This window comes from Peromyscus eremicus, chromosome 8a (assembly GCF_949786415.1).
Source record: "Peromyscus eremicus chromosome 8a, PerEre_H2_v1, whole genome shotgun sequence".
NCBI lineage: Eukaryota > Metazoa > Chordata > Mammalia > Rodentia > Cricetidae > Peromyscus > Peromyscus eremicus.
Window position 1 is genome coordinate 102,798,898 of NC_081423.1, and position 22,214 is coordinate 102,821,111.

Here is a 22,214-nt window from a genome sequence, read left to right on the forward strand (position 1 = left end):
CATGGAGATCTGCCTGCCTCTGTCTCCAAAGTGCTGGGATTAAAGGCATGTACCACCACCACCTGGCTATGTATGCGTTTTTTTTTTTTTAATTTATTTATTTTTATTTTATGTGCATTGGTGTTCTGCCTGTATGTATGTCTGTGTGAGGGTGTCAGATCTTGTAGTTACAGACAGTTGTTAGCTGCCATGTGGGTGCTGGGAATTGAACTCTTGACCTCTGGAAGAGCAGTCAGTGCTCTTAACTGCTGAGCCATCTCTCTAGTCCCGTATGTGTTTCTTTATGTGAGTGTGTACATGTGGGTAAGGGTGCCTACAGAGTCCAGAAGAAAGCATTGGATCCCCTGAACCTGAAGCTACAGGCATTTGTGAGCCATCTTAATGTAGGTCTTCTGAAAGAGCAGGGCACACTTCTAAACACTGAGCCATCTCTCCAGTCCCCACCTTGGTTTCTGTGGTTTTGTTTGTTTGTTTGTTTGTTTGAGATAGGGTCTCAATACGTATCCTTGGCTGGTATGGAGCTCACTATGTAGACCAGGATAGCCATAAACTTACAGAGATCTGCCTGCCTTTGTCTCCTTAGTGCTGGGATTAAAGGGGTGCACCACCACTTGTTGTAGGGTTTTTTGTTTTTGTTTTTGAGATAGGAAATCTCTCTCACTGGGACCTGGGGCTTTTGATTAGGTCAAGCTGGCTGGCCAACAAGCTAGAGGATCCACTTGTCTTCACCTCCCCCCAAGCTCAGATCACATATGTGTATCACCACATCCAGCTTCTCATATGGGGGCTAGGGATCACACTCTGGTCTTTGTGTTTGCATGGCAAGCATTTTTACCAACTGAGCCATCTTCCCAGCACCCACCAGTTCCAGGGTGCCTAATGCCCTCTCTTCTGACCTCTGTAAGCACCAAGCATGCACATGGTGCACATACATACATACAGACAAAACACTCATACACATAAAATAAAATATTTTAAAAAGAAAAACTTGTTTGGTGTGGTGGGACATGTTTTTAATCCCAACACTTGGAAGGCAGAGGTAGGATGGTCTCTGTTAATTCCAGGACAGCCAGAGCTACATAATAGAGAGCGAGGAAAAAAAAAGAAAGAAAGAAAAGAAAAAGAAAATCAAGGTGAGTTGTAATCACCAACAATAGGAACTGAATGAATTCATTCTAATGAATGAATGAATGAATGAATGAATGAGGCCACCTTAGGAAGGGGGCTAAACAAGTAAAGTGGGAGCTACTGAACATCCAAGAAGATGTCAGAGATTGGGGTTCTTCCAGTCCCTCTTCTGGTCATATGCTGCCCTAGAAACACATTCAAAATGAGTAGAATGGCCCTTCAAATAAACAAGTCTCAGGGTGACTTCTGTTATTTTTTTTATTTAATTATTAAGAAAAATATGTTACAAAACAATATCATCCATCATATATTTCTTAATTTCCATTTTTTAAAAAATTAAAGCAATAAAAAAGTCATTTTATAAAATAATACAAAAGAGCATGATCAGTTGGGGGGTAGGAGGGACTGTCTGAGCTGATGGGCTCAGGAATCCAGTGCTTGCTTCGCCCTGGCTCCCTCCCCAAAGTGGGCTGGGGGCTAGGGAAATAGACGTGGGGTGGAAAGGGTCCCCAAGTTGTGGCAGGGCTCAGAGAAGACCTCTCCTCTGGCCAGGCCTCCTGAAGGCAGTGGGAGAATACAGGCAGTCAGACATCCACACCCAGGTGGGTCCTGGGCGTAGCAGAGGGCCTGGAAGTAGAGGTGAGTTACCCTGGGACAGCCCCCGTACTCCTCCTCCTCCAGACAGTCTAGTTTCCACTACTCAACATCCCTAGCAGCTTGCTGGGCTCCATCCCCTGCTGCTGGGCCACCGTCTGCACATCGAAGCCCATGTGCATAAGGAACTGGGCCACGTTCATCTCTTGCCCTGTAAACTGGTCCCTGATGGTAGGGCATGAGGGATTGCAGTGGGGCCAGGGGCAACTGTCCACCAGGTGGAGAGGGCAGCCCTTCACGGGGGTTCTGCTGGCCTTATGGCTGTCATGGAAGCTTCGGTCCCAGCAGTGCAGTGCCCGGGGCAATGAGGTCCCCTTCACCTGGACATCCGTCCAATAGCTGTAGAAAGAACCAAGGTGGGTCGTCGAGGCTATCACTGTCATTGTCTGGGGATGCATCTCAATCCAGCCACACAGCTAGTGTAGTGGTTTGGAAGGCCCAGAAGGGGCTCATGGGAAGACACCTACTGGTTTGGGAGGGGCCTATGGGTGTATGGAATTAGTGAAAGCCACATGCAAGCCACCTAGAACTCGGGGGTGGGGTGGGGGTGGGGACACTGACCTCCGAATGATGATCTCATGTGAGAGGCAGGCGGGGGCAAAGCTGGCCCTGGTAGGGAGATAATCAGCCTGAGTCCCACAGCCTATCCTTTGCCAGATGACCAACTCTTCCTTTTGCTGTGTCTGGCCAGCCACTTATCTGTCTAGGCCTTGGCTCCAGTACCCACATGCTCCACACTGACCCTTGCCCTCTGGGCCTCCAAAACCTGCTTCATGTACACCTCACACTGCCAGAGTCTGCTAGGCAGTGGCAGGAGGCTATCTTGAACACATGAATCTTTGGCCTGGTTTTTTTTTTTTTTTTTTTTTTTGAGGCTGGGTCTCATGCAATCCAGGCTAGCCTCAAACTGGCTATGTGGTCAAGGATGACCCTGATTTCTTATCTTCTTCCTTCTATCTCTCAAGTGTTGGAGTTACACCGTGTCTGGTGACTGTGGTGCGGGGGTTGAACCCAGGGCTTTGTCCATGCTGAACAAGCACTGTGCCACGATGATCTGTGAGCCCTCTATTTTATTTATTTATTTATTTATTTATTTAGTCAAGGTCTCACTATGTGACTAGGCTGGACTTGAACTCATAGAAATCCACCTGCCTCTGCCTCCTAAGTGACACCACACCCGTCCTCAAGACCTATATTTTTAAGGCAAATAGCTTGGAGGGACTGCATGAGACACCCAGCCCAAATCCCTTGCACACACTCACTGTACATCCTTAAGTGTGCCACGCAGTTCTCGGCCCAGATTCTGGATGTATAGCCACTGGCCCTCCTGAACCGGCTGCCCAGTGAGATGCACATTATCCACGGTCAGCTGGGCCTCATCAAAAAGCCACTGTACCACGAACACTGGACCTGGGAGGAAGATATGGCTCAGCTTGGCCTGCCTGCCTCTGCTGTGGCCTCTGCTGTTGTCCTGCTGTGGCCCTGCTCCTAGCAGGCTCACAGACCAGCTGTGCTCCACACAGCCCAAGTTCCTGTGTCTTTCTTTGTTATGGAGAAGAACCCCAAGCACTGAGCATGCTGGGTAAGAGCGCTACACCGAACTACACCGCAGTTCCGTTTCTTTGTTAAAGCCCACTCTCCCTCAAAGGACTCTTGAAAACCCACTATTACTGTGGCCTGGCTCTCAGGGTCTCTGACTTAGATCTGGTGATGCTGTCCCCTGGCATGGAATCTCACTATTCCTTGGAAAGCAGGGCTCGGGGAGCTGTTTGGTGGTCTCAAAATACAGAAAGAAAGCATACGAATTTGGCTCTGATGCCATTGCAAACAGTGCTAGTTTGCTTGGGCCCAATAGTTTTGGTGATAAAATCGTGGCAGTCCCAGGTAAGCAGGAATGACTGTTCACCCCAGTATAGGCATGACCACTTTTGTGGAACAGCGTAAGGTCTGTCTGTGGTCTAACCTCTTTAATTTCAGGACTGGTACACAACTCAGGATATCCCACCACTTCCCAAATGCCTCAATGAGCTGGCCACTCACAGCGCAGAGTCGGGTATACTTTGTAGCCGAAGAAGCAATTCCATTCCTCGCCTTCCTTGAACTGGCGCTGACAGCGCTCTGGTACCATCCCATTCCAGTACCTGCAGCCACAATCACAAGTTAGGCTGTGACGTTAAGACACTACCTCACCCCGGACCCTTTGCACTAGACAGGGTTATGGCATAGGAGCTGTCTCCCCAACCCACAGGTACCTGATGCCACGGCGGATGGCCTCTGTGGGTGCACAGTTGATAGTATCAATGCAGTCCGATCGGCGATACTGTTTGTTGTCCAGGAACCAGCCTGAGTCAGCCAGGCCCCGCACCTGGATGGACGGGTAGCCCAACTCCTCCAGCAGCTCAGCCACTCGGTCTACATTCAACAGCACCCCGGTGCCCCCAGCGCTGAGGGAAGGCCAGACATGAGGCCAAGTGGCTGGAGAGAGGTGCTTACTGTCCACCCAAAGCCGGCTTAGCCCCAGCCCTAGTCCTGAGGAAGGACTGCCTCTGAACAATGCATTCTGACTGTAGGCATGCTGCTTGTCCATGGGCAAGACACAGGGGCCTCTCTCCCTCAAGATCTGGAGACAGAGGACTGGTAAGTTCTAAGCACTGGCCCACAGCTAAGATTGGCAGGACACAGAGCTGACTCTCCTTCCCCTCTTTTTTCCTGTATCAGTTTCCTTATCTGAAGAAAAAGATAAACTCCAGTGTATCAGGCCCCATCACCCAGTCCAGGCATGCATTCTCTGTTCCTATTGGAATACAGTCACTGACCAGTCATCCCAGGCTACCCTGACACTGGGTCCTCAAGAAGAGACATCAGAACACAACTGACCACTAACCTACTATATAGGTGGCTGCAGCCCAACACCCTTGGGGTCCAGAAGCATTCTCTAAACAGTTTCCAGCTCAAACACTCTGAAGCCAGACCTCTAAGGTGCTCCGAATGAGGCTGCTCTCCCCGCTCCTGCCTGCGAAGGCTGGAGCCAGCAAGGCTCTGTGAGGACAGATTCCAGGTCTGCAGGCAGTTCCCTTCCAGTTTCTCCACACATACTCCACACTACCCACGCTCCAGGGCTGCCAAACAGCCCCTTGTCGCCTCCATACAGAGACCTCTTCCCTTGGGTGCATTCTGCTTACCTGCTCCCAGCCAACAGCAGCACCTTAGCCCCACTCAGCCCTTTGCCCAGGAGCTCCCGCACCACCTCCTGGATGATGAGGGAACCCATGAAGGCATACTCATCTGTAAGGAAAAGGGGAAGCTTTAGGTGAAGTTGGACACAGGACAAGGTCTCCTACTCCGGGAGGCAAGAAGAGGGGTCTAGGCTCTTTCCAGGGATGGGGCAGACTGAGGAGGGAGGATCAAGGGCTTGAGGTCCTGCTAGGGGGTCCCTCAGGGGCCAGGTGAGCCACAGACAAGCAGGAACCCTAAGGCATGCTACAAAGAGGTTGAGAAAGTCTTGTGATTCCCCGGAAGTTTCACCACCCTGCCCTGTCTCAAGGGGCTGGGAAGCCAGGGACTCACTCTTCTCAGACTTGGGTGAAGCCCCACTCCAAACGTCACTGGAGCAGTAGGGGATGAAGCTGTAACAGGTATCAGGTGAGCCCGCAGGACGGCCCTCTGTTGCCCAAAGCTACCGTGAAAGACCCCCAAGAAAAATCCTGCCCAGGACAAGACCCTCCAGAAGGACCCCCTCCCCAGGAAGGTCCTCCTTAGAATGGAATCCCCAAAGAAAGGGACTCCCTAGAAGAACCATCATCCCAGGAAGGAACACTAGAAATGACCCTTAGGAGAGACCTCCCCAAGAAGGACCCTCCAAAAAGGACCATCACCCCCAGGAAGAACGCAGACTTCCACCCAAAACTACCCCAAATATGACCCCTTGCAAAGGCCAGCCCCCAAGAATGAACCCCCATGCTCTAAGAAGATCCTACAGGACAGGACTCCATGGGAAGGACCACTCCAGGAAAGACTCCCAGGAAGGAACCCCCGCCAAGGGAAATTCATGCTCTCTTACACCATATTGGCATTCCACCAGTGAGGGTTCTCCTCTGGCTGGGAGGATAGAATCCCAGTACCTGGGGAAACAGAGGAAGGGGAAAGGCAGGGATGGGGACTTCCTTCCTGATGACCTCAACCAGGGTGGGCCCTGGTCTGAGCTGAGGTGCTAGGATGGATAGGGGGAACGGTGAGGAGATGGACGGACTTAGTTACCCAAGAAGTCACCATACCAAAAAGCGAGGATGAGCTCACCATAATTTTAGAAACTCGGGCCTGGGATGGGGCTCCCGGGGTCAATGGGTCCTTCCTAGAGTCTGACTGACTATTCCGCCACTTCCCCCAGACTGGCCAGCCTATCGCGTGCTGCTGACCTGTGCGCGTGTGTGGCCAATCTTTGGAGCTCATGAGACGCCGCATGGTGCTGTATCTGGAGTCGCAGTTCTCTCGGCTGAAGCAATACCAGCCGCCTGCAGGCACAGGCACCAGGCTCGGTTCGCGTCCTGAGGACCCCTCCTGCACCACACCGCAACCCCTGGAACCTACCTTCCAGAAAGAGTAACCACCGCCGGCTGCCCTTGGACTCCTTCAAGTAGTAGCTGCAGGGAAGGCACACAGAATAGGCAGTCAGTTGGGGATACCTGAGTCCCTGCCCTTGGCTACCCTCCACCCCAAACCCCGAATCCTCAGCCTTTTCCAATTCCGGTACCGAAAGGGTCATTCCACCTGTTGCCTGGAGCTCACCGCAGCCGCACGGGGGCGCCCGCGGCCAATAGCAAGCTGAACTCAGGCTAGTGGAACCCAGCTGATTCCCCGGAGGTGGCGATAGTGAGGAGGGGGAAGGAGGGCCGTGAGGTCCGTGGAAAATTCCCACAGCCCGCCTCGCACGGGACCCGTGTTAACCCTGGCGCGGATGACAGTCGAGGAGAGGCGCTCCCGGGAACGCCGTGGCATTTGAATAATGAAAAATGCCAGGGCTAGAGGCCTGTAAACCGGTAGGGGTAGGGGAGCGCGGCAAGATGCGGGGAGCCACTGTGGCGGTGTCACAGCCTTCCTATCAAGGCCCAGACTAACATCGATCAGCTGAGCCCGTGGGCACCCACAGCCCCTTCCGACCTCTCAACTCCACCTGTGTCCTCTATCTACTCCAAAGTTGAGTGCGTGTGTGAATGCTGCACCTGGGGCCTTCGGTCCCTCTTGGGCCCCCTCCTGGCTCCCGTGCTCAGATTCCTGACTGTCCCGAACCAATCTGGTATGCACAGGGGGAACCCTGAGACAGGAACCTCCTGTCCCTCAGTGTTGCCTCTTTCTACTGGAGTCAGGGTCACACTGGGACTGCAGTCTCTTTCTGTCCGAGGACCTGAGCACAAAGGCGGGTGCACGGTGGCCATGGGGTCAGCACATGAGCTGGCCTCGGACCAGGGCTTCAAGACCTGCCCCCTCCCCCACTTTGGGAGGCACCGAGCCAGGCCCTCCCCAGGGCCAGCAGCGCTGGACTCCCTGCTGGAACCCTTTCCTCTGGGGACCAGATCTGCCATTGAAAATGGAGGGTCCAGCGCAGTCTCCGGTTTGTGCGCGCGCAGGGAGGCAGAGGATGCGGGCACCACCACGAGCGATGGGACGGCGGCGAGCTAGGCGCGGAGCACCGGCGGGGCCAGCCAGGCAGGGCCAACGGCCTCCCGGGGTCCTGCCCAGCGCCGGCCTTACCCGGCGGGGCTGCCGTCATTGCAGGTCACCGACGTGTTCAGTAGGAGGTGAAGGCGCAGGTCCTCGTTGAGCTGCTGCGCAGAGCAGGGGTACAGGGACTGTGCCAGGCTCTTGACTTGCGCCATAAAGCTGTCCATGTTGCCCTCCACGGCCGTGAAGTCCAGCGGGAAGCTCTCCACCGGCTGCCCGGCGCCCGGCGCCACCTCAGCCCGCTGCGGGGGCGGCGGCGGGGGCGGCGGCTGGGGAGGCTGCTGGCCACGGCGCCGCCAGGTCTTTCTGCCCTCGCTGCCCCCAACCCAGTGCAGCAGGCCCAGCAGGAGCAGCACGCGCACCTCTCCGCCCATGGCAATGTCACTCCGTCCTGTGGCCACCTGCGGAGAGCGGGCGGCTGTGAGGCGTCGGTGGCTTGGGACGCCGGGCCAGGGGGCGCGCGGGCCACTGCTGCTCCTCGGCCCCGGCTCCCGCGCGTTGTTCCTGCCCTGGGCGGCGGGGCAGGCTCTCGGCGTCGAAGCTCTGGAGTCAGGCGCCACCGGTCTCCGCAGCTCGGGCTATGCGCGTAGCCGGCCGAGGGCAACGCAGAGTCTGGGTGCGCTGGCTCGGGCCCGCGCCAATGAGCAGCGGGGGACGAGCTGGGCGTAGTTTGCGGGGGCCGCGGCGGCCCGGGTGCCCGCGCGTTAGAAGTGCCGCCGCCGCCCGGGCGCGGCAGGGGGGGAGGGGGCTGCGCTCACTCTTTTCTTGGCGGAGGCTTAGCCTTTTCTTCCCAAACCACAAGCCTGACGGAGGGGCCTGGACTAACCCGTTGCGGCCGCCGGAGGCGCTCCCGGCCCGGCTCCGTGGGGGGCAGCGCGGCCGGGCTGGCCCGGGGCAGTTCCATTCTCCACGGCCAGCCGGCGCCGCTACCCCCGCCCCTCGGAGCGGCCCGGGAGCCGGGAGGAAGAGGCCTTTCCGTATCTGGGGCGCCCTGCCCGCTGCGCAGCTGCCGGGCCCGACGGGCCAAGGCGCAGGGTGCGAGCGTTCACCTGGAGCCGCCGGAGCCTTCCCTCCCGCACCCAAGCCCAGTGCATTCGTGGGAGACTCGCACTCGGGCTCCCTCCGCACACCGCGCACTGCCCGGAGTCCTGCGCTCACCGTAGGTCCTCGTAGTTGCTCGAGCTGCGCTATCCCGCTGGTGCGCCCAACTGCGCTGCGCTCCCTCTCTGGCGCTGGCGTAGAGCCGCCCGAGACTTTTATCCAGCGGGGCCCCCGGGATCAAAGCGGCGGCGGACACAGGGCCCCGCGCCGAGGGGCCGGTAGTAGCGGCTCAGGGGGGCCTCTGCGAGGAGCGGACAGGTGGGGCCCAAGGCCGGGCTTTCGGGGTCGACCTGCTGGAAAGATCGGGCATGTGAACTCAGCCAGCAGGAAAGTCTCCCTCTCCGGTGCGGGTGCCGGAGCACGCAGATGTTAGGAGGCATGTAGGTCAGAGGCGGTGCTGCGACTTAACAGGGTTGGTAGGCCTTGGTAAAGTCCCTTGCTGCTGCACCCCATGAAGAAGATCCCTAAGAACCTCTCCCTGCTGCCACTGGAGGAGAAGTGGGCTGAGGATCGGAGAAGTTGCCAGCTTGGAGACCTCCTCCCATTTGCCAAGTCATCTCACCTAATGTGCCCACCTCCTCTACACGTCCTAAGGCAGAGGTGACCAGCGGGAATGAAATTCCTGTCAGAAATCAAAACTGAGAGCCAGCTGTGGTGTGCACAGAAAGCAAAGAGATGCTGCAAGCTTTCGGCCAGCCATGGCGACACAATGAACCTCTAAAGTTAAACAAATGAATAAGTAATCAAAGTTGGGGGAGCAGGGTGCATGATGATAGCATCGAACTAGATGCACAAAACACACCCACCCTAGGTGCACCACAGCCAGCCACTGGTTTTTCTTTACCTCTGCCTGCCGTCTGGTAGGTAGCCGTTTTCTAGAGACCTGCCTTTCAGGACACGGGTCCAAACCTTAGGCAGGGCATCTGCCGCCCACATTCTAATTCATGACAGGAGGAGCCTGCTTCATCTGGTGGGTACCTGCTGCACCTCCTAGGGAGGAGCCAGGAAGGACGCCACTGGGGCTGCAGGGCCATCCTGCTGCTGTTCTCCTCGCTGAGGGATGAGCTGCAGAAAGCAAGTTCCTAATATACCTTCATGTACAGCAGGCTAGCTATCCCAAGATACAGTGAGAGGCCAAAGAGAAGGAGGCTACCTGAAGGTCGTGTATGCTGGGTCCACTCACAGGCACCTGGTGTAGATGTGTGTTCTGTTTCCAGATGGGAACTGAGTTCAGAGAAACTGAGAGGCTCACCAAGCTCTGCTCATTCAGAAATTCACATTTGGGGTGGAGAGATGGCCCAGTGCATAAGAGCACTTGCTGCTCTTGCAAGAACCCAAGTTCAATTTCCAAAACCTACATGGTGGCTCACAACTGTCTGTAACTCCATTTCCAGGGAATACAAAGCCCTCCTCTGGTCTCCTTGGGCACCAGGCACACACATGGTACACAGACACATGTGCAGGCAAAGCACTCATACACATACAAATAATAATAAAATAAGTTTTTTTTTTTTTTTTTAAAGAGGGCCAGGTGGTGGTGGCACACACCATTAATCCCAACACTCGGGAGTGGATCTCTGAGTTCAAGGCCAGCCTGATCTACAGAACTAGTTCCAGGACAGTCAAGACTACACAAAGAAACTCTGCCAAAAACAAAACAAAACAAAACAAGAAATCCACATTTGCTATCTCCCTGTTGTTGGATCACCTAGTCTGGCTTGAGCCTGGCCACAGACAGCAGTTCCATCGTGCTGAGATGCTTGTCTCAGCCTCATCCTGAGTGGCATGGCTGACAGGGCAGAAGTAAGCATTGATCAAGACCTGCACTAGAAGACGTCTACTCTAGGAGCCCGTTATGCCACGTCTCGGCAGAGAAACGCTAACTTCCAGCTGAGTGCCATGGCTGCACCGGGCGTGGCTGCACACAGGGCTGCACACAGGGCATGGCTGCACTGGGCATGGCTGCACACAGGGCATGGCTGCACACAGGGCATGGCTACACACAGGGCATGGCTGCACACAGGGCTGCACACAGGGCTGCACACAGGGCATGGCTGCACACAGGGCTGCACACAGGGCATGGCTGCACACAGGGCATGGCTGCACACAGCGCATGGCTGCACCGGGCATGGCTGCACACAGGGCATGGCTGCACACAGGGCTGCACTGGGCATGGCTGCACACAGGGCTGCACACAGGCCATGGCTGCACACAGGGCTGCACACAGGGCATGGCTGCACACAGGGCCACACACAGGGCATGGCTGCACACAGGGCATGGCTGCACACTGTCCTGGCCCGGAGCCATTTCCTGGTGGGAAGATTTTGGGCAAGGCCCGTGACCTCTCTCTGTGACTCCGTTTCCTATTCTTTAAAGCGAAGCAGTGACCGTACCTCCATTGGAGGGTTGTTGTGGGATTACAGGAGCCCATGCATGAAAGTGCTCAGCAGGGTGGTGGTTATGATTGCCAAAGAAATTCCAGAACAAGCTAGGGACATGCATATTCTATTCTCTGGCCTTTGCTGTAGCGTGATTTAGCCTGCACATCGAACCATAGTGAGTTTGTGTTTGGTTTATTTAACACTAGTAGCAGAAAAGTTCCAACCAAAACTCCCCTTGTTTACACCTCTGCCCTCACTTTCAGTCCCCCCTCTTTCTCCTTCTAAAGTGTCCACTGTGGCCCCTGTTTACACCTCTGTCCTTTAGCTTACGTAGGCTGATTTTGTCTTCCCCCGAGGCCGGCTGTGTGTGTCCTCTGCACTAGAGTTTTCAGAACCGTAAGTGTGAGGAAGTCTCCCCAGAATTCGGGCCCTTTCAGTCCACCTATACCAACACTAGAGGCCATTATCACCCTCACAATTGTACGGAAGACTCATCAGCCTCGGATCAGACACTGCTTCATGCTAACTTGAGTGGATTTGAGCAATAACATGCAAAATAACAAGTGTTGGTGAGGACAAGAAGAAATCGGAGCTCTGTGCACTGCTGAGGGTGGTGTAGAATGGTACAGCTGCTACAGCAGACAATCAAGTGACTCCTCCATAAGTCAAACATAGATTCACCATCTGAGCCAGCAATTCCACCCCTAGGTATAGTCTCCAAAGAATTAGAAACAGGTGTTCAAACAAAAGCTAGTACACAAGTGTTCAGGGCAGCGCAATTCTCAAGGGCTAAAAGGTGGAAGGCGCTCAAAAGGCCACCAGTGTGGTTTATCTCTACAACGGGATGCATTTCAGCTATAAAAAGAAAATTCTGACCTACGCTACAGTCTTAAAAATGCTACGCTGAGTGAAATAACCCAGACACAAAGGACACATCCTGTATGGGTCCATCGACATGAAATACCCAGGATGGGTGAATCCACAAGGGCACAAGCCCCACTGGAAGCTACCAGGAGACTGGGAAGATGAGGGAATTAAGGAGCGACTGTTCGCCGACATGCGGTGTATCTTTGGGGTGATAAAAATGTTCTGAAACTGGTGATGGCTGAACACATTGTAGGGCTACCAAATGTTGTGGAGTTGTGATACTTCAAAGGATTAGGTCCACATTGCTTGAATTTTACCTTTAAAAAAATCCCAAGTTTGGAATGGTGGTATACACCGTTACTTGGGCGGTAGATGAGAGAGGATCAGGAGGTCAAGACCAGCCCCCGTTACATAGAGAGTTTGATATCAGCCTAAGCTGTAGGAAACCTGTCTCAAAACAAACACAATCTACCACTTTTGATGACAGCAGGTAGACACAAGATAAGCTGGACCAAGCCTGAAGCAGAGAGCAGTTTGAACAGCACAGGCTGGTTTTCTCCACAATTCCCTTCATAGCTGGGAATGGAACAGGGTAATGGGGGTGGGAGCTTCTTTCTGTATCTGGAGCCTGGCTCTACCATTGCCGGCCTATGGGTCACTGAGCCCCAGTTCCTTATCTATAAAGTACTTGCTGCATTGTGAGAACCAAGCCAGGCAAGATGCTGGGCATTCTGACTGTCAGGCTCAGGAAACATGTGTTAAAGAACCGCTATCGTGGTGGGTGTTGGCGGTACCTCAGGGGCCAGAGTGGTCTGAGATCCTAGGTATAGGAGGCTTGTGAACTGGGAGAGTGGGTCAGACTTGGGAACAATGTTACAAGTCACCTTGCTGTGGTGGCCCCTCAGAGTTAGCCCTGAGGATGTTCAACATCAGATAGAAGGCAAGGACTGTGGCCCTCCCCAGCCCTGGCTGCTCCACTGCCCTATTGGGATGGCTACTGCGTGGCTCCTCCTGTTGTCCTTGCCTGGCTCCCATTAGAGCTGGTGGTTGGGTGTGTCTGCCTAGCTCAGATCGAGAGTATGCCCAATAGCAAGGGGGCCCGGAAAAATCACAGTCCCTGGAGCAGGGGCCTATGCATTTTCAGAGCAATAACTCAAGAACAGGACTGGAGTTCGTGGTTTGGTTCTGAGGTTCTGGAGAGAAGGACGGAGTGGGGCAGGGATGCACAGATGGACATAAAGTTAACTTGGGAGTTGCAGGCCTTACCTAGGAAAGTAGGAGCACAGTTTCTGGGGAGAAGGAGTCAAGATGGAACTTGTCAGGAAAGAAGAGCTAGCTAGAGTCTGGGTTGAGCTGGTCTCCAGCACTGGGAAGGAGGAGGGTGCAGCAGAAGTCAGACAGACACACATGGGTCCCATCTGAGACCCTCTGTGATATCCAACAGATGAATGACCTGGTTGGAGGGCTGGGCCAGCAGGATTAGCCTGTCAAGCAACTCTGGACCCAATTCCCTTGCCCAGCCTGCACTCTTACCCGGCTCCATGGTCCAGCTGCTACCTCCCGCCTCAGCCACCAGACGGTACATGGCCATCTGGGTAGCTCTGCACTCCAGCTGCTGGCCTTGGAGGCCTAAGTGAGCAAGAAAACGGGGCAGGCTAGCCCCTTTTCCTGCAGCCTGCACTGAGGGGAAGCTCTGACGGGTTAGCTAAGAACCCACCTCTAGCTCTCAGTCTAGGCCAGGGCTCAAAGCCACAAGGCTCCTGCAACTAAACCTCTTTTAGTTTCCCCCAAAGCCTCCCCTCTGGACCCCTGTACATTAGCGTACTCTTCTTGCCCCAAGGAAGGCAACTCACCTGCGGCAGTGGGGGTGGGGGTGGCTGAGAGTCATCTTAGCCTGAACTTGAGAGTGTGGAAGGGAACAGGGACATTGGGTCAGTCCCAGCCTCCTCAAGGATGGTAAGCTCTTCTGCTTGACACTGGGAACTTTTCTCTGAGACTTTCAGCTCTGGCTCTTAGAAAACAGGTGGCCACCTGTAGGCAGTGTGTGAGTAGTCTTGAAGTCACTTGGTAGAAAGAGCTGTATCCCTGATCCTAGGAGTCAGTTCCTTCCCTGGGAGCATGAGAGTTCTTAGAGCCAAAAACTGAGGCCCTGTTGCCCCTCAATGGCAAACCTGTATAGGGATGCCCCAGTGTGAGCAGCTCAGACCACTGAGGTACCTTGGACCCTACTGATGTTTTTGGCAGTACCTGTTTCAACCAGGACCTCTGCAGCTAAGGGCCGCCCTGCTTCACTTCTCTGCTTGGCACAGTCCAGTGGGAGGACCCTGTTGGATGCTGGCTTTCAGTGACATGGCTAACTGGAGAGGGTCATTAGGGTGTGGCCACGTTTCCAAGCTGGGGAGGAAGGGTGTAGATCTGGGAGGCACTCCCTGTTTATCTGCAGAACTTCTTGGGGTGCTTCTGGAGCACCCTGAGATGCCTAGTATAAGTCCTTGATCCTGACGCTAAGGGCAGAGCTGCTGTCGGATGTCGTAAGAGGCGCAAGCTGGTACCAAAGCCTTAACTGTCCAGTTGCTGGCCCCCAGGTGCCTGAAGCAGTAGGCTTTACAGGCCAAAGAGGCTGGTTGCCATGTGACCTCCAGCTCCCTCCTTCCAACCCTGTGATCCTCCGGCAGGCTTGCACGTGGCCTCTGAGGAGGCAGAAACAAACCCTCAGATCTTGCCACTGGGAACCTTTCAGCGCTGGAGGCTGCGGATGCTTCTCTTAAAGGGCTATACCACTTTTAATTCAAAGCAGATCCTTAGAACAGCTGTCTAGCTGCTGGCAGGGGGAAGGAGGAGGGCCGTGGCCTGGCAATAGAAGGAAGGTATCCTCAAAAAGGATGCTGAATTCGTTCTCAGAAGTAGTTAAAGCACAGAGGCAGAGGTAGATAGGGGCTGAGGAGCTGAATCTGCTCCCCTCAGCTACTTTCTTCTTTCCGTAAAGGACCCTAGAGCAGCTGGGAGGAGGCTTCTCCTTCTCTCAGAAGAGACAACTGAGTCTGAACAGGTCCCCAGGCAGTTTATTGATTATTCTGGCAGCCTGACCCATGGCAACTTAAAATATTAGGCATATTTAATGATCTCTTTTGCATATCAAACAGGACCTGAGATTATTACTTGATCAGGTGTCTGCCCTGCCTGTAAGCCACTCCCTGAGACCAGACACGGGCATCTCTGAGCACCAGATGGTTCATATGGGCATTCTTTCACCTGACCCTGAGTTGGGTACAGGGACCTAGACCGGAGTGCTTCTCAGCTAGGTGTCAAATCTTGAGTTGGTGTCTTGGCTCAGTCATTCCACTGACTGAGGGACCCTGAGTCACTACTGTCTGCCCTGCTGCAGAGAAAAGAACAAAGGAGGCTAAAGAGCTAGTAGGAAGCTACTGGTGGGTCCTCCAAGCATCCCGACATACATATTTGCTTGTTTTGGCAAAGAGAAACAAAGGCTACAGAATAAAATTGGCTTTTTGTGAGGTGATCATGAGTGGGAAAAAAATGGGTCAGTGTAAGTCTTGTTCTATACTTAAATCTCAGCATCGAAAAAAAAATTTCTTTTTTTGATTTTCTTTCTTTCTTTCTTTCTTTTTTTTTTTTTTTCTTTTTTTTTTTTTTTTGAGACAGGGTTTCTCTGTGTAGCTTTGCGTCTTTCCTGGAACTCACTCTGTAGATCAGGCTGAGAGATCTGCCTGGCTCTGCCTCCCAAATGCTGGGATTAAAGACTTGCGCCACCACCACCCGGCTCTTTTTGGTTTTTCTAGGCAGGGTTTCTCTGTGTAGCTTTGGAGCCTGTCCTGGGACTCACAGAGATCAGCCTGCCTCTGTCTTCCAAGTGCTGGGATTAAAAGTGTGTGCCACCACCGCCCAGAAAAAAAAAAAAAATCTTTTTGAGATAAGGTCTCACTATATAGCCCTGGCAGGCCTGAAACTCTATGTGTCTACCTCTGCCTCTAGAGTGCTGGGATTAAAGGTGTGTACCACCATGCCTGGCCCATCTTTGTTTTTGATTGGGCAGGGTCTTCCTATATAGATCTGGCTGTCTAGAACTTGCTACGTAGCCCAGGCTGTCCTCAAATTTAATACTCCTGGTTTCGCCTTTCATGTGCTGGGATTATAGACAGGTGTGTGAGGGAGCCACAGTGTATATGCGAAGGTAGAAGATAATTTGGGGGTTTGGTTTTCTCCTTCCACAGTGGGTTTTGGAGATTGAATTCAGGGTGTTGGGCTTGTATGTATCATTGTACTAGCTCAGCTTGCCTGCCTGCCTTCCTTCCTTCCTTCCTTTTTTTTTTTTTTTTAGAAGGGTTTCTCTGTGTAGTCCTGGCTGCTCTGGAACTTACTCTGTAGACCAGGCCAGCCTCGAACTCATAGAGATCTGCCTGCCTCTGAGACTGTGCCTGGCTGTGCTTTCCTTACTGTTGTTAGTGGTGGTTACATCTCTGACATTATTATTTTTTTAATTTTTTTTTTTTTTTTTTTTGGTTTTTCGAGACAGGGTTTCTCTGTGTAGCTTTGCGCCTCTCCTGGAACTCACTTGGTAGCCCAGGCTGGCCTCGAACTCACAGAGATTCGCCTGGCTCTGCCTCCCGAGTGCTGGGATTAAAGGCATGTGCCACCACTGCCCGGCTGACATTATTATTTTTTTTAATTTTATTTATTTATATTTTCGGATTTCTAAGGCTCAAACTCCAGATCTTGCAAATGCTAGGCAAGTACTTCACCACTGAGCTACATCTCTATCTCTGCAGCATATCTTTTTTTTTTTTTTTAAAGATTTATTTATTATGTATACAGTGTTCTGCCTGCATGTGTCCCTGCAGGCCAGAAGAGGGCACCAGATCTCATTATGGGTGGTTGTGAGCCACCATGTGGTTGCTGGGAATTGAACTCAGGACCTCGGGAAGAGCAGTCAGTGCTGTTAACCATTGAGCCATCTCTCCAGCCCTCTGCAGCATATCTTAAAACAGAGAAGATGAAGCCAGGTGGTGGTGGCACGCACCTTTAATCCCAGCACTCGGGAGGCAGAGGCAGGCGGATCTCTGTGAGCTCAAGGCCAGCCTGGTCTACAAAGTGAGATCCAGGACAGGAGCAAAGCTACACAGAGAAACCCTGTCTTGAAAAAACTAAAAAAAAAAAAAAGAACAAAACAAAACAGAGAAGATGAGAAAAGTACTATAACTGAACACAAGCATTCCTACTGTGGGGGAGAACTTATGTTGAAAGACACAGAATTTTTTTTTTTTTTTTTTTTTTTTTTTTTTTTTTGGTTTTTCGAGACAGGGTCTCTCTGTGTAGCTTTGCGCCTTTCCTGGAACTCACTTGGTAGCCCAGGCTGGCCTCGAACTCATAGAGATCCGCCTGGCTCTGCCTCCCGAGTGCTGGGATTAAAGGCGTGCGCCACCACCGCCCGGCCTTGAGAAAAGTACTATAACTGAACACAAGCATTCCTACTGTGGGGGAGAACTTATGTTGAAAGACACAGAATTTTTTTTTTTTTTTTTAAACGGAGTCTCTCAATATAGCCTGGAACCCACCACACAGACCAGGTTGTGAGACCTTGAACTCACAGAGGCCCTCCCTCCTGCCTCTGCCTCCCAAGCGTACCACCAAGCCCAGCCCTACTTCATGTTTTGTCTCTTAGAAAGTGTCCTTGTCCCTAGGAAACAGGCATTCAAGAAGTATTCACAGTGACAAAGAGGCACAATCCAACTTACTCTTTTTTACTTTTGTTTATGTGTATGTGTGTTTGTGTGTGTCTGTGTGAGTATATGCCATGTGCATGCAGCTGCCTTTAGAGGCCAGAGGAGGGTATTAAAGCACTTGGAACTTGAGTTACAGGGGTTGTGGGCTGCCTGACATAGGTGCTAGGAATCAAACTCAGATCCTCTGGAAGAGCAGTGTGTAATCATAATCAGTTTATTAATCTGGCTAAAAGATTTTTTTGTACTATTTTACATTGTTCTTATAAATTTTTTTGTTTTGTTTTGTTTTTCAGAGTTCTCTGTAGCCCTGGCTGTCCTGGAACTCACTCTGTAGATCAGGCTGGCCTCGAACTCACAGAGATCCACCTGGCTCTGCCTTCCGGGTGCTGGGATTAAAGGTGTGTGTAGCAGGAGTCTTAAAAATTCTTATTAATGAAATCAAACCCGGGTCCAGTTATTGGGGTGAAATGCTGGATGGTCAGAGAGACAGGACAAGCCACAGCCAACCTCACCTGGCCAACTTCTCAGCTGATCTTGTTTCCTCAGACTGGAACCCTCTGTGTCCTCATACCTGAATGGCTCTCAGCTGAACTGTGCTGCTCAAAACCTAAAAGCTTAACCAGCCAAATGCTTAACCAGCCAAATGCTGCTAGTTTCTGGTCCTCACTCCTTATATACCTTTCTGCTTTCTACCATCACTCCCTGGGATTAAAGGCTTGCTTTCTGGATTAAAGGCGTGAGTCACCATGCTTGGCTGTATCCTTGAACACATGGATTTCTGCCTCTGGAATGCTAGGATTAAAGGCATGTGCTACCACTGCCTATCCTAAGTATCTAGTGGCTTTTCTGTTCTCTGACCCCAGATAAGTTTATTAGGGTACACAAAATTTGGGGAACACAATACCACCACAGGTGTGCGCCACTGCCCCCTGGCAGGTACATTGTTTCTTTCCTTTTTTTTTTTTTTTTAAGATTAATTAATTTATTTATTATGTATACAGTGTTCTGCTTACATATATGCTTGCAGGTCAGAAGAGGGCACCAAATCTCATTATGGATGGTTGTGAGCCACCATGTGGTTTCTGGGAATTGAACTCAGGATCTCTGGAAGACCAGCCAGTGCTCTTAACCACTGAGCCATCTCTCTAGCCCCCAGGTACAGTGTTTCTTAATGGAAAAATGTTTAATGAAGGTAGAATGATAATTCAAAAAGTCATAATTTTGTAGCCATAAATGTTAAAATGAGCCTGTAATCCCAGTTACTTGGGAGGCTGAGGAAGAGGATCAAAAGTTTGAGGCCAGATTGGGCAACTTGGCAAGACTATCATAAAACAAAATAAATGGATTGGGGCTGTTGGTGAGTGGCAGAGCATTTGTGTAGTATGTGTGAAGTTCTGCAATGAAGCTCCAATACTGTTGTCTTAGTTAGGGTTACTATTGCTGTGATGAAACACCATGACCAAAAGCAAGTTGGGGAGGAAAGGGTTTATTTGGCTTACACTTCTACATCATAGTCCATCACTGAAGTCAGGATAGTGACTCAAACACAGCAGGAACTTGGAGGCAAGAGATGATGCAGAGGCCATGGAAGAGTGCTGCTTACTGGCTTGCTCCTCATGGCTTGCTCAGCCTGCTTTCTTACAGAACTGAGGACCACCAGCCCAGGAATACCACCACCACAATGGGCTGGACCCTCCCACATCAATCACTAATTAAGAAAATGCCCTGCAGCCTGATCTTATGGAGATATTTTCTCAATTGAGATTCCCTCCTTTCAGATAACTCTAGCTTGTGTCAAGTGGACATAAAACTAGCCAGGACAACTGTCAAGGAAATAAAAAGAATTCATTCATCAATCGATGCTAAAACTACTTCATAAATAGATTTCGGAAAAACATGACATTTGTAGTCTTAAAGAATTAGCCTAGAGCTGGTTTACTCACTCCACCAGGAACAGACGACCTTGACCGTGGAGGACTCTGACCTTAACCTGACCAATTTCACATATTCACTTTGAGGACAAACTGATGCCCTGTATCTGCTGAGGGTCTCACATGTTTGTCACCTCAGCGCTCTAAATGTGCTGCCAGAGGAGTCTAACTGTGGAACAGTTGAACGAAAGCAGGTTTGAGTTCCTTAAAAAAATTCTATTTTGTCAAAAAATCAGAAGAAACTTCCCAAACAGACCAGGCAAAGGATAAAGCTCAATGAAGGTCTGAGGTTGCATAGAACATAGACTTTCACATTCTTTTCCTCATGCATAAGGTGCTGTCCATGTCTGTCAATATACAGTGTGACACAGATGTATCATTTATATGAAGGCATGACAGCACCCATACGTGGTGTCACAAGCTTAAGCAAGGACTAATGTTTGCACATGGTCCTCCAGACTTCTACTGTGCACCTGAACTCTGCCAGGACACTGTGGAGCAGGTGTAGATAATCAAGCCGATGGACATGTGGCATGGCCAGAGCTAGGCAGCTGAGCTGTGGTTCAGAATGGTACTTAAGAGTTAGCTAAGTCTAGGTTATCAGAGGTAGGGGAGACATGTACAAATGATGTCCATATGTTGGGGGCTGAGGCTGGTTCATGGCTGGAGAATCATGGAGATCTGCTTTTTCCAGATCTGGTGTTTGCAATCTGTAGCATGTGAGGCCAGCTACCATCCTGATCTGGCACCTCAGGGCTGCAATGGGTTCCTTGGTAGCCCTTGCTCAGCATGGGACTTGGCCAGGGGAAGTCCACCAGGCACTTGAGCCCAAGTAAAAAATGTGGCCCACTCAGTGTTTCTGGGGTGCGTGCCAATTTCTCCACTCCGTCTTAGAGAGCTTTACAATTCCAAGAACCACAAGCATTTCACTCCCCTTCCAAGCATGGTTGCAAGTCAAGAGAGGGCCTGAAATCAGCAAGATGGCTCAGCAGGTAAAGGTGCCTGCCTCCAAGCCTGATAACCTGAATTCTGTCCCTTAGCTCCACAAGGTGGATGGAGAAAACAGATTCTGGCAAGTTCTCTGACATGCACATAAGCACCATGGCATGCCTGTACCCCCTCTTTCACATAAACACAGTAAAAAACCAAATACATAAATATAACTAATTATTTTTTTAATGTTTCAAGACAGGGTTTCTCCGTGTAGCCCTGGCTGTCCTGGAACTTGCTCTGTAGCCCAGGCTGACCTTGAACTCAGCCTGTCTCTGCCTCCCAAGTGCATGTGTTACCACACCCGGTCCAACAAAATAGTTTTCAAAAAGGTCTAGAGCGTAAGTAGTTGGGGAAGACCAGCACAGGGATGCTTGTCACCATGTGAAGATAGTGATCACTGGGACATTTGAGAAGGTGGGGCAGGCAGGATCAGTGTTCTTCAGAGTAGGTACAAAGAAGGCCCAATAGCACTTGGTGTCAGGCAGGTGGCTGCAGGACCCCAGGCGGGCCGCAGGCAGCATCGCTTTCTTGCATGCATTCTCCAGAGCGTGAAGGATCCTGGGACCATGTGGCGCGGGATGAAGGGACAGTGCCACTGAGCGAAGTGCGTTCCTTCCATGGAAGAGCCCTTCAGGCCACGCTGCAGGACTAGCCCACCAGCCTGTTCCGCACCCAGGCGGAGCCAGGGACGTAACCAGGGTGTCGGGGGCGGAGTCTGGGGCGGGGCCGGGAAGCGAGTCGGCCCCGCCCCCGAGGCCGCGTGGCTGTGCGTCCCGGCTGTTGCGGATAAAGTTGTTTGAGGCGAGCCGGCCGCGGTCACGTGAGCGGAAGATGGCGGCCCCGGCGGGCGGCGGGGGCTCCGCGGTGTCGGTGCTGGCCCCAAACGGGCGGCGCCACACGGTGAAGGTGACACCGAGCACCGTACTGCTGCAGGTGCGGCCACCAGCTCGGGTGGGGAACGGGCGGTGGGGTGGACGGGCGGATGGCCCGAGGTCGCCGCGCCGGGACCGCCCCTGCGGTTGCTCCCAGGGCTGCGGGGCGGGGCCGGGCCTTGGTAGGCGGTGCTTGGGGCAGCCAATGAGTGCCTTTCGCGCGGCTGCCCGCCCCATTCTGTGGCTGAGGCGCAGATCCTCGGGCTGTGTCCCGGGGGCGGGGCGGGATCCTTGGAGGTACCTTTACTGAGCACTTTGGTCTAGGGACCTCATTAACAGGGTCGTGCCACTGGAGACCCAGAATCTATGGCGCTTGTCCGAATCCAGTCTTCTCGATCACCAGGAAGAGTGGCGTCCCTGCTTGCTCTGCTCAGGGGCGTCCTTCCGGACCCTAGATAGGCCTTGTCTGTGTGCCCGGAAGTGAATTTTGCTAAGTCATTCACTGCTTTTGACTGTTTCCGCTTGTGACCTCGTATGAATTACACCTGTTTATTGAACCACTGTTGTTAGGTTGCAAAAGCGCACACTATTCGTATCTGTGCCAGAAGCCCACAGAGAGGGGAACACAGTTCAAAAATAAGGTTCTGCCATACTTAATACAGCCCCATAACCCTCTGGCAGGACCCATTTGGAGTTGGGCTCATGCAGAGGAAGGTTGTACAGAGGCTGTCAGGCCACAGGATTGCTAGAGACACAAAGTAGTCTTTGTAAGGCAGGTTATATCTGTGGCTAGAGGCCACCTAGAACCCAGGACATGGGACCAGGGAT

The 22,214-nt window shown here is 52.3% G+C and overlaps 2 protein-coding genes across 2 annotated transcripts in view; one reads left to right on the forward strand and one right to left on the reverse strand.

Annotated features, from left to right (window-relative positions):
• Positions 1-1,447: 1,447 nt before the first annotated feature.
• On the reverse strand, positions 1,448-7,874 carry Notum (notum, palmitoleoyl-protein carboxylesterase). Its single transcript, XM_059269872.1, has 11 exons — positions 7,531-7,874; positions 6,370-6,422; positions 6,198-6,293; positions 5,843-5,903; positions 5,350-5,408; positions 4,965-5,067; positions 4,035-4,226; positions 3,823-3,923; positions 3,045-3,192; positions 2,344-2,391; positions 1,448-2,121 (listed from the first exon to the last, which is right to left on the reverse strand). The coding sequence occupies exons 1-11, from the start codon at positions 7,872-7,874 to the stop codon at positions 1,815-1,817; spliced, it is 1,512 nt and encodes a 503-aa protein (XP_059125855.1). The 3' UTR covers positions 1,448-1,814.
• Positions 7,875-21,290: 13,416 nt separating this feature from the next.
• Positions 21,291-22,214, forward strand: part of Aspscr1 (ASPSCR1 tether for SLC2A4, UBX domain containing) — a 40,018-nt gene continuing 39,094 nt past the window's right edge. The window contains exon 1 of the mRNA XM_059272303.1: positions 21,291-21,447. Coding sequence (XP_059128286.1) covers positions 21,346-21,447 — 102 coding nt within the window. The 5' untranslated portion in view covers positions 21,291-21,345. The remainder of the gene's footprint in view (positions 21,448-22,214) is intronic.